General features: G+C 35.3%; 1 protein-coding gene across 1 annotated transcript in view; it reads left to right on the top strand.

The window, feature by feature from the left end:
• The window catches only part of LOC140158690 (EH domain-binding protein 1-like), a 124,658-nt gene that overhangs the window by 66,211 nt on the left and 41,125 nt on the right, over positions 1-17,322 (top strand). The window contains 3 exon segments of the mRNA XM_072181910.1: positions 6,217-6,372; positions 6,868-7,012; positions 17,184-17,210. Coding sequence (XP_072038011.1) covers positions 6,217-6,372; positions 6,868-7,012; positions 17,184-17,210 — 328 coding nt within the window.

The raw sequence follows: 17,322 nt of genomic DNA, 5'->3' as shown, positions 1-17,322 counted from the left end.
ATAACTGTTCATAAAAGATGGATTAGAAGTTGATTGCAGTTTGAGTTTGGTCAGAAGTTTTGATTTTGTTCTGCAGTGATAGAGCTTACCAGTGAAAAGGGGTGGATATAATTTATCAGATAAAGATGAATTTAGTGACAGATGTAACATTAAAAAGATCAGGAAAGTGTTAGCTTTGGTATATGTGTTTATAAAAGATGTGTTAGGTGTTGAGCATGGTTTGATCTTTTGCAATTTGAGTAATCTTATTGGTAAATGTTTTCAGTGCAATTTATCACCGGACGCCATGTCACTTCCAGGACAAGTTGACAACCATAATTATGAAAGTATAATACTTTATTAAAGAGGGTCTAGTGTAGACTGCTTATTGTGCTTTGCCAAATTTCAAAACAAGAAACTTATTACGCCATAGTAAAACATAATGCAGTATGTAATTTGTCATGAGAAAAAAGGGTTTGTAAATTACAGTTGCATCTAACTCAAAATAATGATTATGAAAGTTTAGTATTTTTTTAAGTAGAAGAATGGGTTAGGTGTGGTTGTGAAAGTTGCCAGTAAGTAGTTTAGATTATAGAGAGTTTTGGCATTGAATCTAATACCGCAACTTACTTTTTGCAACTTTGCTTCTGGAACCACCAGAATTCATCAGGCAACTGACACAACTGGTTTCAGACGCAACAAAGCAAAGTTGCAAAAAGTAAGTTCCAGTATTAGATTCAATTCCAAAACTCTGTTAAAAACTACTGGATGACTAAGAACATTGACTCATTAGTTGGGAATATAATTAGTCCTGTGAAGGCAATGTTAACTTAAAATATGATTCTGTAGAAGTTCATTGGGATTATGTTTTTAAGCATTTTGTTAATCCAGTTGTTCATATACCGAGGCTTGCATTAAAGTCAACTACTACCTTAAAACATGTGTTAATCCGTATATCACATTTATCACTTTATATTGATTACTGTGATTTTTTCCCCCATAAAAAGTGCAAAATCATAATGCAGAATGTGATTTATCACGACACAAGACAATATAGATGACAGGGATTAACTTATATTTTTTGTACTTCTGTGAGTAATTAATTTTACTGTTATAGTTTTACAAGGAGCGCAATTTGCATAACAAGGAAGGAAGTGCGAGGTTGCGGAATAATCTTGTCAAATTTTCCGGCAATCTGTTGGGGTATTGAGGGCATCCTGTTACAAATGGACGACTTGGTCTTGCAGTCAAGTCGGATTTGCTTGTATCAGTTTAATTCAGTGGTTTAAGGGATCCAAAATGAGTGTTTATTGCGTTTCGACAGTATTTTTTGTGGGACATGAGAGCACCTCAGACCTATCGAATTGCATTCTGAATACGAAGCATATCTTTCTGATATCAAATAATTTTCATTTTTTTAAATCACAATATAATACAAATTTTATGACAAATTATAAAAATTTGATATTTTTCAAATTTTGATATATAACAGTCCGAAAGTAAATTATATAAATCTAATGATATATTCTTAAAGTGTATGTAGCAGGGAGGAAAAGCCGACGGTCAATTGAAAATTTTGACCTTTCATATTGAAGATATGGATTTTTTCCCAAAAAGACCTAATTTTTTTTTTGTGTTTTGGGAAAAAAATCCATATCTTCAATACGAAAGGTCAAAATTTTCAATTGATCGTCGGCTTTTCATCCCACCTACATACACTTTAAGTATAAATCATCAGATTTATAAAGTTTACAAGTACTGTTAAATATCAAAAATATCAATTTTTAATGATTTGCCATAAAATGTGTATCAAATTGCGAATTTCAAAAAATGAAAATTATTTGATATCAGAATGACATTCTTCGTATTCAGAATGCAATTTGATATGTCTGATGTGCTCTAATGTCTCAAAATAAATACTGTCCAAACGTTCATACCCCAGCCCTTAACTAGGCCAGGTAGCAGAATGGAAGGTTTTCCTTCAAATTGAGAAGGCCCAAATTTTGGTCTGGAAAATCACATTCTTCTTATACTTAGTTTAAGAAATGGTTTCTTTATGGTGCCATTTGGGAATAACCAGGTAATGGGCTATTCCATTTAAAATCAACACTACCCCTGTGGAAGATTTTGGAAATATCTTCCACAGGGGGAGTATGAATTTCAAATGGAATTGGCATATTAGCAGCTCCATTTGACACTCACTCTCCCTCAGGGTAAGATTCAGGTTGAATCTTTCTCAGATGGTGTATGAAATTCAAATGGAGCTGCCTAATGTGCTCATTCCATTTAAAATTCATACTCCACCTGTGGCAGATATTTCCAAAATCTTCCACAGGAGTAGTGTTGATTTTAAATATCCCAATGCTTCATAAGGAAGGATATAAACAATTTCCACATTTTCTGACAATCTGATAGCCAGTGAGAGCATTTTTGTTCAAATTGACAGATATGATATTTTATGCCCATTTTCAATCTGTCAGTTTTTGTACCAAATCTTGTAAATCAGTGATAGAAATAAATGAGTGCAGTAGTTAAACATTGAGGGTGGGGGAGAAAGAGCTGATTGTGTGATGAAGGAGCTCCATCCCTTGCTATGTGTAGTTAAATGTGTTTTGGTGAAAGGAAAGAAAGAAGGAATAAAGAGAGAAGATGAACAAAACCATTGTTTCTGTCAGGATTCGAACCCAATACCTCTCGCATGTCCATCAACGACAGGTAGCCATGGGCGTTTTGCTGGCCAGGTCAATGAAACCATGCACATATATGACTTGGGGTGATTGCGTCATCACATCATGTGCGATGCATGGATGTGCAGTGGCTTTGCTTTGTAAGATTTTATAAGAGTTTACCCCATGAAGGATAACAAGGACTTATGTCCAAAGTTGTGGAATAATCTTGTAAAATGTTCAGGCAATCTGTCAGGATATTTTACACATGTCGCCTATGAAATGCTGAGACTAAAATCAAATTAGTTCATTTCTTCTTCCAACAAAAAATATATGTTTGACAGATTTGAGAAAAATCCACCAGATTGTTAACTCTCTGAGCACTACCTGCTGATCTAACATTGCCTCTGATTGGTCAATTACATGATATCTTCATTTTAATCACCAATCAGAATGGAGCTTTGCAAATAATTCACCCCAATTTATTTGCGTTGTGAAATTATTCTAACAATGTTACTGATTGGGCCAATTGATAATGAAAACTTCTTTTTGGCCAATCGGCAGGTAGTTCTCATAGGGGTTAAGGTATAGATGGGTTCTGCTAATAGGGGTTATAGGATTTACTCCTGTTAGTGTTAGGGGAAGAATATGTCTCAAAGCTTGCGAAGATTTTTAAATCCAATGCGGAAAGTATTTTTCCCCCTGACTTAAAACTTAGTCAAAAAAAGTTTGAAAAGGTTGAGATGCTTGAAATTTAAAAAATTACATTCTTAAAATTATAATGAAATTTCTTTCATTAGTTTAAAGTACTATTTATACAATTCTTCCAAGGAAAGTTTCAAAAAATATTTTACCAACATTTTTGTAATAATAAAAAGAAAAACCAAGACAAATGCACACACATACTAGGGGGTTTTTGTGGCCATATCAGGCTTATGACAAAAATATCAACATTTTAGTATGAAAGTTCATTTATGTAGACGTTTATCTTATATTCCCAAACAAGTTATGTATAATTACAATTAGTATTTTTTTTAAATATTTTATCTTGTCTTTCCAAATAAGATATATATATATATATATATATATAATTAAATTTGTATTTTTAAAAGAAATATTGCTTCCAAATCTGTAGAGAATTGACTCACTCCAATCTGGTTTGTGGGTCAGGTCACTGAAAAAAGTGCACCATTTGACATAACACAGTGGGGAAAATTACCTTTTTTCTTGTATCAAATTCAGTTGGATGTTTATCTCCATTAATCAGATCAATATCAATATTATTAGATCTCAAGCATCGTTAACACCATCAGATTGATTTCAAGTGCAAATATATTAATTACCTAAATCGCTATAATCAGTCACGTTGATCCTTTTACCTAGTAATTAAGTCGGAATAACTCGTTAAGTGTAACTGACTTAATTATACTCGTTAAGCTCAACTTAGTTAATTATAAGCTGACAGATTTTGCATATCGTTGACTACTTAACAAGATTTTGATGAAAAGAGGTTTGCCAAGTTAAGCTTACTTGAATTGAAACCAAACAAATTGCACGCCATTGTCCAATTGACAGGATCGATTGTGAGTCCAAATTCAAGGACAAAGTTTTATTATTATTATTGTGATTTCTTTGGCTTTTTCTTTCTTTTCAAATCAAAACAAGCTGAAATATTTGGGTTTTGATAGCAGAAGGTCATGGTGGACAGGCCACGGGTGATGGTTAATGTTGCGTAAAAATGTTTTTTGTTTGCCCGAAAAATGGGGTCAGTGGTTGGTAACCTTTAGTAGGGTTGATTTGCAATTAAAAACAATGGGTCATAATTTCATTATTTCTAATATTATTTGTCATAATTTTCATTTTCATATTAAAAACTGCATCATAAAATGTTTTGGTTTCAGTTTATTTTTACCAACATTCCATAATAATAAAACATAAGAATGGAAAGGTGTTTAATTTTAAAAGTTGGTAGACAATACAGACCACAGCTTTACTTAAATACCCCTCCCCCCCCCCGACAAAATTAACAGAAATTTTTTTTTTAAATAACATTTAAAAAAGACATGGACACCATATAGAACAAGACTGGAATGTACAAACAAGCCATCACAAGATGTCTTCAAATAAGAAGAAACATGCTTATATACCAGTTTTCACCCCGATGTGGCAGTGATGTCTGTGCGCTAGCGTTCACTCAAAAGGCTGGCATGCACAGGCTTAAAGACGTTGTATAGATGCACTCGCAAAACAGCTGTCTGAACGTCACTGCCACATCAGGATTTAAAATGGTATAGCATTCTTACAAAAATAATAGCTTTGAAGAAGAATCTTGAATATAGTGGTGCCATTTGTCCATAAGATTGCACCACGTGGAATTACCCTAGCTCTCACCACTCACATATACTGTATGTATGCATTCGCCTCACATTACTATGGGCTGAGTTCAAATCCCTGCAGTGCTGTGGGTGAGCATGGTTTGCCAATCCGTGAACAGGTATAGAGGTTATTCTCCAGGCATATCCTACTCTGGTTTTCTTCCTGCATCCTATAATTTGTTTGGCTTTTTATAATTGGCGAAAAATGATTTGGTTTTTGTTAATGTGCACATCAATAAAGTCGAAGCCCAATTGTGTGCATATCATTCTATATCAATACACAATGTTATGAGTCTCAATTATAAGCCGAACAAACTATGAACTTGGACCTCATTCTCCTGTCTCATCTTAGCTGCATTAAAATACACTCCATGATAGTGACTAAAGATTAATTTGTTGGGTGGTAAGATGTGTGTAATAAATCCCAATATTTTATATTGAAAAATCTATTATCAAACTTCACTAAAAATAAAATAAAGCCAAATGTTGTTAAGTGTCAGCAGAACCAAACAAAGAAATCACAATCTGCAGAGTTGATAAATTTTCAACAAAATATGATATTTGTATGGGTAATTTAAGTTGCGAGATTAAAAAAAAAAAAACTTGCCCAACAATTGAGTATTAATCATTTCTGTGACAAAATCTTTGTTTCGACAGGTTGTATCATGTTTATCTACAAACGTCTGAACTTGTTGTACTTATCAGGTGCTCCATGTACTTGTGTTGTTGCAAGCCGTTCTTCTGAAAAATTGTCTTAATTAGAGCAGGCTACTGGTATTGTGAAAGGGAACCCTTGTTAGGGAGCATGTTTGAAGGTGTTAATGCTTGGTAATTAAAAGACAAACACAAAATAAGCCGGTGTTGAAAAACGGCTTTTCACAAATTTCACCCTATTGTGCAAAAATTTTGGGGAACAAATTTCTGTGATTTTTATACTTGTTTTGAGGCATAGTGGTACAGAGATTTATATCTAACAGTGAGTTAAACATAGCAAAACAAGGTGTGTTTGGCCCTCAAAAAATATATATTTGAGCTGAGTTTGGCTCTCTGGGGCCCATGTGCAAGTATAATTAAGAACCCCTGACCTACTGGCACCTCTGAGTTTATGCTAGTCGTAGACAACTGGTCAGTTTTTCTTGTCAGAAGAGTCGATAATAAATACTAAACCAACTTTTTTTCAACTTCTTTCACAAAAGGAGAAATCCAAGGAAGCCGATCTTAAGGACAGAGCGAGGAAGTTACTGGAACAGGCGAGACGAGATGCGTCGCTCAGGAAGACTAGCAGCTCAATCAAGAAACGAGCCGCCTCCATAAATGGACCTGTAGAGGAGCCAGTGAGCAGTCCTACAGAGGTAGTGTATTAGTACAAGTATGATGGAAAGGGGAAGTTTGTGGCTCAAAACAATTTCAGGGGCTAGAGCTACACATTAATGTTTTGATTCTTAGAATAGATGAGGAACTCATGCTATCTTGACCACATCAGCTCCTCTCTCTCCATCAAAGAAATGCCCCCTGATAAATGCTGAATTGCCACTGAATGTGTGAATTGTATAATTATTGATTTGGTCATCAGAATTTTCTTTCATCAAATATCACTTACTTGATCAAGTCATTAATCGGAAGGTTGTAGGTTCAAACCCTGGCGACGCCATCATGTTATACTCTTGAGTAAGGCACTTAATCTCAATTCCTCCTCTCCACCCAGGTAACAGACTTGCTGCGGAGGAGTCTAGCCTAATCGCTAAGGAAAGAGAGATGGGCACTCCGTCCTGTAAAAAATACAGCTTCAACTCCTCAACCTTTTTTTAAATTTAGCAATAACATTGATCTGTTTCCACTTATTTCAGGAGGACAAGAGACAAGAAGACCTACGCAACAGAGCCCGTAAACTCATCGCCGAGGCTAGGCAAGGCATCAACAAACCGCAGATAGAAGGGATCGAAGAAATGGCAAAGGCTGCTAAAGCCCAAGCACAGACTCCTGCTACAACAGGTCAGTGGGTCATATGTCAATGGTTAACTAGGTTTTGTGATCTTGAGTACTGTGATGTTTTGTTTTTAAATACTAACGTGATATTGATGATTGGTGGTTGTTTTGATTTTACAGTTGTACTTGTAAGATATATATATTAAAAGTTGCTTACAATATAAACTTATTTTTCAGACAACATATACTTGGGTATTACATTAGAAATCTAAAAGTGAATTTAATCTAGGGAATTCTGTTTATAGTTAGTTTATGATTTAAACACTGGTCAATATTCATACACAATGCAGTGTTTTTGGTGACATGAACAGCAGTGTAAAAAAATCATCTGAACTTGCAAAGTTCTTCATACATCGTAATTGTTTACATAAGAAGCTATCATACAGTAATGCACTTGCACTTCAGTATTGCATTTTGCTATCATAAGCATGTAGTATCATGTTTTGTGCAAAGAGAAACAAACGTAGAAGCACTCCGTTAGCACATTTTGCTATCAAAGCTCTAAATAGCAAGTTTTCACTTTTTATGCAAATAAAAAAGTAGAGAGTTTTCACTGCATTAAGCATCACATCAGTGTGCACTGAAATGGAGTAGAAAGCTAAGTGTAACATTCTTTGAAATAAAAATTTTTTTTTTACAAATTCGGTTCATAAATTTGTAGATGTTGCTTTGAACACCAGGCATAGTTGCTCAGCTAGAGAATGTATATAGCCTCTCCTTATTGCACCAAATGAGGGCAGCATTTTCCACCACTGTAAAAAAGCAGAGCTTCCCAGCATTATGCCCAACCATAGAAGACTTCATTACATCTCTTCTCTGGTCCAACACAAAATTTCAAACTTGCATGTCCACTTGTCACTGTTACAAAAGTGATTCCAATAAATTGATTGATTGATTGATCGTATTGCGCATTTTGTGGTAAAGAGTAGGATAGATTCTTACTAGCTTTTTAGTTTTGGAATTTTTTGAATATTTAGGGTAACAATGTGCAGAGTTGACAATGATTTTCATTATGTTCCCAGCAAATTCAGTGATAAATTATTGAAGGTGTGCTTTCTGTGGATGAATTTGAATTTGTATTGAATGACTCAAAGCAATTACTACTACATTACTCAATGAGGTAGAAAGGATAGAGTGCCCTGCTCGCCGAATCTGTGAAGCAGGTTTGGGTCCCGGTTTGGGTGCTGTATAAATACACAAAGTTGAACAAATCATGTATTAAAACGCATTAAATTTCCCAGTATACCATTGTTTTTATCAAAAATTGCTGAATTATAAAGGCAAGCACGCCTGAATCTGGTATATCACCAGTGTTGCCACGCTAAACAACTCTACCACTTTTACTTAAATTTCGCCTTCAGTCGCCATTCCTGTAGAGCCCTCATGGCAACGGGCGAATGAACTAGATTTAGGAGCGTGCTTGCCTTTGTTATTCAGCAATTTTTTGATAAAAAATGGTACACAGTAAAGTTGAATATGCTAAAACAAGTAATTTATTTAATTTTATTAATCCATACATGCTAGAGTAAATTCAGTTCCCATTTTAGTTGCATTTGATGCTGATTTTGTTAGGTCCCTTCATTTCATAATGGCTTATTCAGTGTGTGATTGTCAATGAAACGGCAACGTACCAGTTCGAGCTCAGCGATCTATGTTTTTCTACGTCATTGACATTACTACATCTTTGCTTAACACCAGTACTACCATTTTGATTAAAAAATTTAAAATGTAAAAACTTCTGACCAATCATAATGGTCCTTCAGAATACTGTGAAATCCAGCAGTGGTTCAAACTATTTTTCTCCCAGCAACAACCTACCAACTGCAGCCAAAAAAAAGTGCACCATCCTATTGTCCAATTGCCATAGCAACAAGACAATGCAAGAAATTTGCATTTACACAAGTATAGGATTTTATATCCATCTCTTTATAATGGTGGTGTAGTCATGTATAGCAACAAAAAATAAATGGCATCAGGGTTGCCAACAAATTTCAGCCAGTGTCAAATAATTGAAAAGTCACCCAATTTCTCTCTTAAACATTAGTTTCTATGGGACAGGGAACTACCAAATGTTGCGGGAGTCAATGCGAAAAAATTGTTTAATTCTCAGCCAGAATTTCGGTTAAATAATCGAAAAGTTTTTCCAATTTTTCTTCTAACCATTAATTTAAATGAGACAGGAAACTTAGTTGTGTGAACCGATGTTGAAAAGTCATCCAATTTTTTTCTTAACAAGTGGTTTCTGTGGAGCAGCAAATTATTAAAAGTTGCAGTGGAATCAAAAGCAGCACGATTGGGCTACTAAATCACATCTTTGGCAACCCTGTCAACAAAAAGTTAAATTGCATCAGTGGTTTGCATTCCCTGTCATCATCATCATCAAGCCCTCCACTCAAGCATGAGGCATGACTTAAAATGTATGATTATTGATTTCTTCTATTTCTTTCTATTTGATTATTTTCTCTTTTCATCTTTTTCCCTCTTTCATCTCTACAACTCTTTCTACACCCACCACTTTTTCAATTGAGGCTTTTGTTGGCCCGACCACTTCTTCCAGAAGAGTGGGCACTTTAAACAGAATAAAATCAATAAATATTTCTGGAGTGAAATGGAGAACTAACAATTCCAATGATTGAATGTTTAGAAAAGGTAAAAGTGAAAAGAGACTAAAAGGTGAAAAGAGAAAAATGGGTTGAATGGTCAAAAGGTGGTTGTCCTTTTGGAAAGAAAAGTGGACAAATATGAACTAGATTTTTTTGTTTCAAGTCAGGGGTGGTGGTAAAGGAGTGGGCAAAATAACCAGAAGAGGTACGAAATGCAGGCAAAGATATTGATAAATGAATTGGCTTGAGCAGAAGATTGGGCTTGTTGTACTTGTAACTTGTGGTTATGATTTGGCTGTGCTCTAGAATAATATGGCGCTGAATGGAGTTCAATGGAACGTTTAATATAACAGAATAGTTAACTGCTCAGTTGTAAAAAGTTGTGAACAGGGTTGATTCTCATTACCACACCAGGGGTAGGGTGTATTCCCCTCACCCCAGTGAAAACAAATTTCAACTATATAGATCCAACATTTAATATTTAAAAAAATCAGGACCCCTCCCTCCCCGACAATAAAATCAGCTTGGAGGTAGCCAGTTCAAATCCTGGTGTAGCTAAATTGTTGTAACCTTCTTGTTTCATGGTCTAGCAATGTCAGAATTTGAAATTCACATCATGCCCATTGATTACTCTTTTCTCAGAAATAAATCGAAGTGGACTCATTCACATACAATTTGCAATCATCAGATTTATTGAAGGTTTTTTTATCCTTTTCAATTTCATCTTTATGTAAATTACATCAGTATTTAGCATAAATTTATTCCTCTTCAGACCACTTACCAACCCACATCAACTTTCCCAGACTATTAGACTTCCTTGGCCTTTCTTTTTTTGTGATTCAACAACCTACAGTATTATTATCCCATCTTTTCACACCAAACCAAATCTATTCTAATTTCCTGTGCCTTTGACTCCCCCAGACTACTCATCCTTTGTATTAAGTCAAATGTCAGCATCTCAATTAGGTAAAATCTGACATAAGTCCTATATCAGTGACTAAGTATTTGCATGGGCAATGTATTTTGAATGAAAATCAGAGATTATCATACCAAGCAAAATGTTGATTTGAGCTCTACACAAACTTGTTTCTTATCCTAAGAAGATTTAGGTCTCCAGAATCTAGGAGGGGGCATTTGTGTCTAAAACTACCTATTAATAGGACAATTGAGTATTTGGAAGTAAATCTTAGATCATCTGAAACTTCCACAGGATAATTCTACTGGAGAAGAAAAGCAAGAAATCATTTGATGTTAGCCTATTCAAACATTTTTTTAACTTCTAAGAAGATTAAAGAATTTGTGAATCTTATGCTAATGATGAGCATGATTTTTTGAGAGTCAAGAGCATGGCTGGCATCCTTTTGCAGTGGTTGATCCTATTGCATGACTTGTACTTGTTCTAATCCTGCAATAATTTTGGAAAACTAGGTTCTAGAGGGCCTGAAAATTGGATTTGGGATCAGGGTTGCCAAAAGATTTCAGCCCGAATCGCGGGTCAAATAATCGAAAAGTCGCCCAATTTTTCTCTTTACCATTGGTTTCTATGGGACATGAAACTATCGGAAGTCGCGGTAGCCGATGTTGAAAAGTCGCCCAATTTTTTTCTTAACCATTGGTTTCTATGGGACAGGAAATTGTCAAAAGTTGCAGGAAAACTCTTCAAAAGTCGCCCAATTGGGCTACCAAATCGCGGGTTTGGCAACCCTGTTTGGGATGTTGTCATATTGGCATGCTTTCGGCATAATGGTGAATAACATGTTACCATTTGCCAGCGTAGTGGTTACGTAACTCCCTGGTAACTGGATCACGCACCTTTTGGAATTGGTAGTATATGCCATAGACTTTGTGTTGCGATCATTTCGATTGTGGTGTAAAACTCAAAAGCGTGATCCAGTTGACATGGTGATAATCGGATTACACGTAACACTTCGCTGGCGAATAACTCATCCCTGTATTATCTGTGAATTACCGCAAAAGATTTGCCAACAGACTATTTCAAATCAAGATCGGAAATGTTCAGAAAACTAGGTGCAGTATTTATTCAGTAAGCCAGGGGGTCAAATTTGAGGACAAGAAATGGCATGAACCATGATACCTTTTTTGAGCTTATTTAGCCAATGTCAACACGGGGTCATCAGGTAAAATTAAATATATTCCTAACCTATTCTATACTTTGATCAGCTCGTAATCGGCGGGAATTGTTAGGCTTTTACCACTACGCCGAAAAAGTAGATCCACGATAAGACTGATATTGTTCATCTGGAGAATCTACAATGTGCATGTTAAAGAAAGTAGACAAGTATAGGACTTGAATGAAAAATTTGTGATTTTTCTGACGATGTGTCACAAGACAATTCTCTAAATAAAATATATTGATATTAATCCGCAATGTTAAATTTCCCGCCGATTACGAGCTGATCAAAGTATAACACCTCCGCTATTTGGCACATCACAAAATGACAGTAATAGAAAGAAAAGTGCAAATGGTTGTCATATTTTGGCATTTGATATTTCGACAAATTGACACTTGGCAATGTAAATATCAATCTCTTACACAAGACATACCTCACACTTGATCGTGTCTTTCATGGTACACATTGGAACTCCGCATTGCATGTAGTGCTGAAGAGGTACCAATTTAAATGCAAATGTTCGGGAAATTATTTCATGCTTCGGGTTTAAACGGAATAAATCAATTTGTAAACTCTATTGTAGATAGCAACTACGGCAAATCAGCTTCTCACTGTCAAAAACAAACAATTTAATATCGCCCTCTATAGTTGGTATGATACAAAGGGATGGTTTATAGTTGTATGAGGTTCATCAGTATGAAAAACCCTGTTTGATGATGATGATCACATGATGGGAATATGTTGGTCTACTTGGAATCACCCCCCCCCCCCAATTCAAACTTTGCACAGAATATGCCCAATGCAAGTATGTTTCAATTCATGATCATTTTAAGATCCCTTAAAAGTTTGTAAACAATGACTCACAAGGGATGGAATTCCAAACTTTCAGATGCCTAAGGGACTGGTAGGAAGGGGGGATTCCACTTGTACTATAATGGATATAAATCAAATATTGCAACAATTTTGAAAGGATTAGATGGATAAACCCCTTCCAAGAGTGCCAAAATCAGGATTAATACGATACTTCAACTTGTTTAAGCTACAACATCGGCCATTATGATTAATCTGTTAAAATCTGCTGAGCAAATGTCTCGCTAAACATTGGCCAGCATTCCTTAACACACTTCAATGTTATTTGAATTGTGTACCAATATGGTACACTACTAAAACTCTTGAAGAAGTGGGAACTGCTATGATCTAATAATAAATATTAAGAATAATAATAATAATAAAATATGGAGGATGAAAAGAATGAGAAGTGTGTAAGCCTTGATTGGAAACTGTGACAATCTGTGTGAAATCGGCTTAGGCTTGAGATGATCAAACAAAAAACGTTGGAGGACATCGTTTCAATGGCTGGATTCTCCAAGGGGATTAGGCATGGACAACTCAAAAGGGTTAGAAATGTAAAATCACTTCACCCTCACTTGACAAACTTTGTGGTATGCACATCTGGGTTTCTCAACTGTGCAAATAAAAAAAAATTTACAAGCTCATTTAGATGAGAACTTTTATTTTTTGCGCTGCTTGATTTTTCAGTTTTTAAATGTGGCAGTCTCCAAATCCACAATGGGATGCAATTCTTCATTGATGATATGTTCTAATGTAATGGAGAATAATTCTGCTGCATTTTCTTTTGGGGGTGTGGAAAACTTTGATTTTGTGTATCAATGTAGATTAGTTTTTTGTTTTTATTCGGATATCACTTTTACAGCAGCTATTAAGGAATATCAAGTAATCCAAATTTTGTGTGATATCAAGTAAACCAAATTTTGCGTGAAGTTATTCTAACAGCAAAAAATTGATTGGTATAAAAAAAATCTTACAGCAGTTACAGAACTATGGGAGTATGGAATTGGCAAATAATGGTCACTATCTTTTATTGTGCAAATGTTAATAAGTATGTCTTGAATAAAAGAGCTCCAGGCCTGAATTATTGTAACTATTTGGTATTCTTATGAGAGAAAAAAGGTGATATGGGTGTACAATAGGAGCAAAGTCATAAAACACATCATCTAAAGTAGATGAATTTGTTTCTATAGTCATTTAGAGGCCCATTACATTTTTTCCAGGCATTGATGCTTTGACGGGAAATTGAAAAGCGGCTATTGTGGCAGTGGGTTGGATGAGTAATAAAAGCATGGACTGAAATAGTTGGTGAGAAAAGAAATGAAATGGGACAAATATTTCAGTGACAGGGGTGTGAGTAGGCCCAATTTGGTTTGTCAATTGGAAATTATGTCATTCTAAAAAGCACTTTTAATGGGCAAAGAAAGTTTGAAGATTCTTTAGATGATTGCAATGTCAGTTAATGGAGCTTTTAAAAAATGTTTGAGAGAAAAAATTATAGTGTGATCAGTTCAAAAATAGCAGTGATGGGATGAAATGATGGGAGCAAAATATAAGCTTTAAACATCTGTATCAAAGAAATTGAAATCATACATTTTACATACAGGGATCTTAGACTAAATCAAATTTTATATCCCCTGTCCATCATCATGTTCATATTACATGACATGATGACAGCCACTGAAAAAGATAGAGTTGTCATATCTTCAATATGTTCAAGCAAACATAGAACACTAGCTGAAAAATATCATAATTTCTCCTCTTATATGAGAGAGGGATGATTCCTCCTCTTTTGAAAGCAGTGCTAGATAATTCAGGGAGGGGAGAAATGGGGAGAGCAATGTGTTGAATAAACTTGCTTCTAGGGACTCATATGCGCTGCCACTGTTCCCGCCACTGTTGCTATTATGTGGCTGCATAATAGCAAATTGTATTAAAATTGGATGAAAGCTTTTCATGATGTAGGACAATTTTGAATGAGATGCCCCGGTACCCCAGGTCAACATAAAAAGTGGTAACCATGTGTGTTCTAAATTTCGCGGAAAAGAGGTATTTTGTTGACTGAAATCGCGGACCTGAAATCGCGAAAAAGGGGGGTATTCTGAGCATTGTCTCCATGAAATTTTAAAAAAGGGTATTTCACAGGTTCTTTCAATCGATGTCTTCAGCCCGAGCATTTGACATGTGTCAAACTAACAAAGCTGCCGAATTTGGAACCTATCATGCAATCCGTGAGTTTTTTTCGAAAATTTCAAGCTCAGTTTTAAAGAAACACTCCACCCACGACACTCGATCAGTTAATAACACAGGATCATCTGGGAGTACAACAGACACAAAGTAATGTTCATACTTGCACATTTTGTACTTAATATATTAAAATATTTGGAGTCATTGAAAAGGGGTGTCTGGAAATCTTCTCATTGAAAACCTTGAAAAGGGGGGTATTTTTTACCCTGATTTTGTCAGTGATTTGGCAAAAAAGGGGGTAAAATCAATGAAAAATCAGTGAAAAGGGGGGTTTTGAAAAAAGGAAGAACACACATGGTTACCACTTTTTATGTTGACCTGGGGTACCGGGTGAGATGCACTCTAACCAGTCCAGTTGTCTCCAAGCAAGAATCACCCTGTGTCCTCCCTAATCATTGTCCTCCCTCTGTGATTACTGAGGTGCATCTTCTTTAACCACTATTCCACAAAATCCCAGTAGACACAATGAGGTATTTGGATGTGGATTTAGTGATGAAAACAAAACAGGATTGTGTAGTGTAATTGCTTTGAGTCCAATTTGATACTAAACAAAATATATAGGTTCTCTTGAGTAATCATGAATAGCCAAGGATGATGGTGATTGACCTCTGGCTTGTACTTTTGCTAGTGTCATCTGTGATTTTTGATGACTAAATGAATGTATGGAAGCTATTGCACAACTTTTTTGTGCTTAATTTTTCATGTTAGATATATGCCTTTGGTCTAGAATTACTGTTTTAAGTTATGCCATTACAAAACGTGACACAGATCAGTTTGAAAACAGTAAGGAAGTCATTATCTTCGTTAATTTTAACCGTACAGTAAATTGTCTATTTCTAAGAAGATGTTTCAAGAGTTATCACTATAATATGTTGTTGATGTGATGATCTGCATGTACAATAGCATAGTCAGAGTCCTTGTGTAATGACACAAGTCCAGTTATCGCTAAAGTTTACTGACTATCGGGGGGTGATGATGGCGCAATCCATCTGATCAGTGAAGGCATGTGACTGACCCTTTCTAAGACCATTGTGCAAATCCTCTGATCATGAAATTTCAGTGACTGCCATCTAGCAGATTCACTGGCCTGTTTAGTACACCTTAGAGAGGGGTTAACTTAGATAATAACTTGATCGAGGACTCTGGGCCTTTTGAAGGCATATTGCATACACGGGTATTATGATTCATTTGTACAGCCCTTCATCTCTGTTCATGCTCATTGTTTCAATTTTCTTCAATGACAATAAGTTCTAGTAAGAGGTACATACTTGTAGTAGTGTGCAAGTGCATATGAAGTGCTGTTCCTGAATCTGAAATTTGGATCACATTATATTTTGTCAGATATATGAGCAGAGGTGAAGTAAAGAAGAGAAGAGATTAAGTTCCCCTAAAGTTTTAAGGGAACAGAATATGTGCTTATGATTTTACTTGAATCAGTAAACATTGAAATGAATAATTAAAACTAAAACCATTTTCATTTAAGTTTGCCTTTCTTAATTTTGCTTGTATTATATTTAATTCCATATCATATATGAATATTAATTAATGCAGTACTATTTCAGTTATAATTAATACAATACCATTGTAGTTATATTTAGTTGGAAATATAGCTTTCATTGCATTTCTTATATTTTTGCATGATCTAAGTATATTCATGTTTAGTTTGCATGATTATAGCACTTTTTGTAATTTTGACATTGTTAATATACAAAGTTTTATAATTTATTTGGCAATCTCAACAAGTATGTCTTCAGAGTCCAACCTTTGAGAAGGGACATGTTCTCCCCTTCCCCTTCCCATTGTTATCTTACTCCACCAGTTTGATGGGATTTTTTGAAGGCACACTTGAGGAGATTGTCTTTGTTTCACCATATAAAGTTTTAATCACAGTATATTTCCAATCACTTTGATGTGTTTATATTCATTCACTTTTAAGTTTTGATCCCCTACGACAGTTGTTCCCAAACTTAGATCGAGAGCCTGTGATCACAGATCGGGCCTCAATCCTGTTGTTTGGGAACTGCTGCCTGACATATATAAACCTCCAATCACTTGACCCCATAGGCGTACCAACTATGTTACTCCTCCCGTATCATCAACTTGAAATACAGAAAGATCAATTAGATTTGGGTCAAAATGAACCTGAATTAGAATATAATTTCATGACTTTTGGTGCTCTACTCCCAAAACAGAACTTTCTTGCATTAACAAAATGATAAATTTGAAACTTGCCCAGGTACGCCTGTCGTCCATGCTTGACCCCCAAAACCTTTGATCACTTTCAAACCTACATCCACATATTTTTTTTTCTTTTGTTACGTGATGGTTTTGTTTTTCTCACACCAGGCTTGAAGTTTCGTTTTTACCAGTATGGTAAGATAGCATAATCCGTTTTAACACTCACCAAAGTTTTTGAATTTTTATTAATCTTAATTTTACTACTACCATTCTCGCTTTGTATTTGACCCTGCTTATATTTTTCAAC

This window comes from Amphiura filiformis, chromosome 1 (assembly GCF_039555335.1).
Source record: "Amphiura filiformis chromosome 1, Afil_fr2py, whole genome shotgun sequence".
NCBI classification, from domain to species: domain Eukaryota; kingdom Metazoa; phylum Echinodermata; class Ophiuroidea; order Amphilepidida; family Amphiuridae; genus Amphiura; species Amphiura filiformis.
The sequence above is the reverse complement of the archived record's forward strand: the minus strand, read 5'-3'. Positions and strand labels throughout refer to the sequence as shown.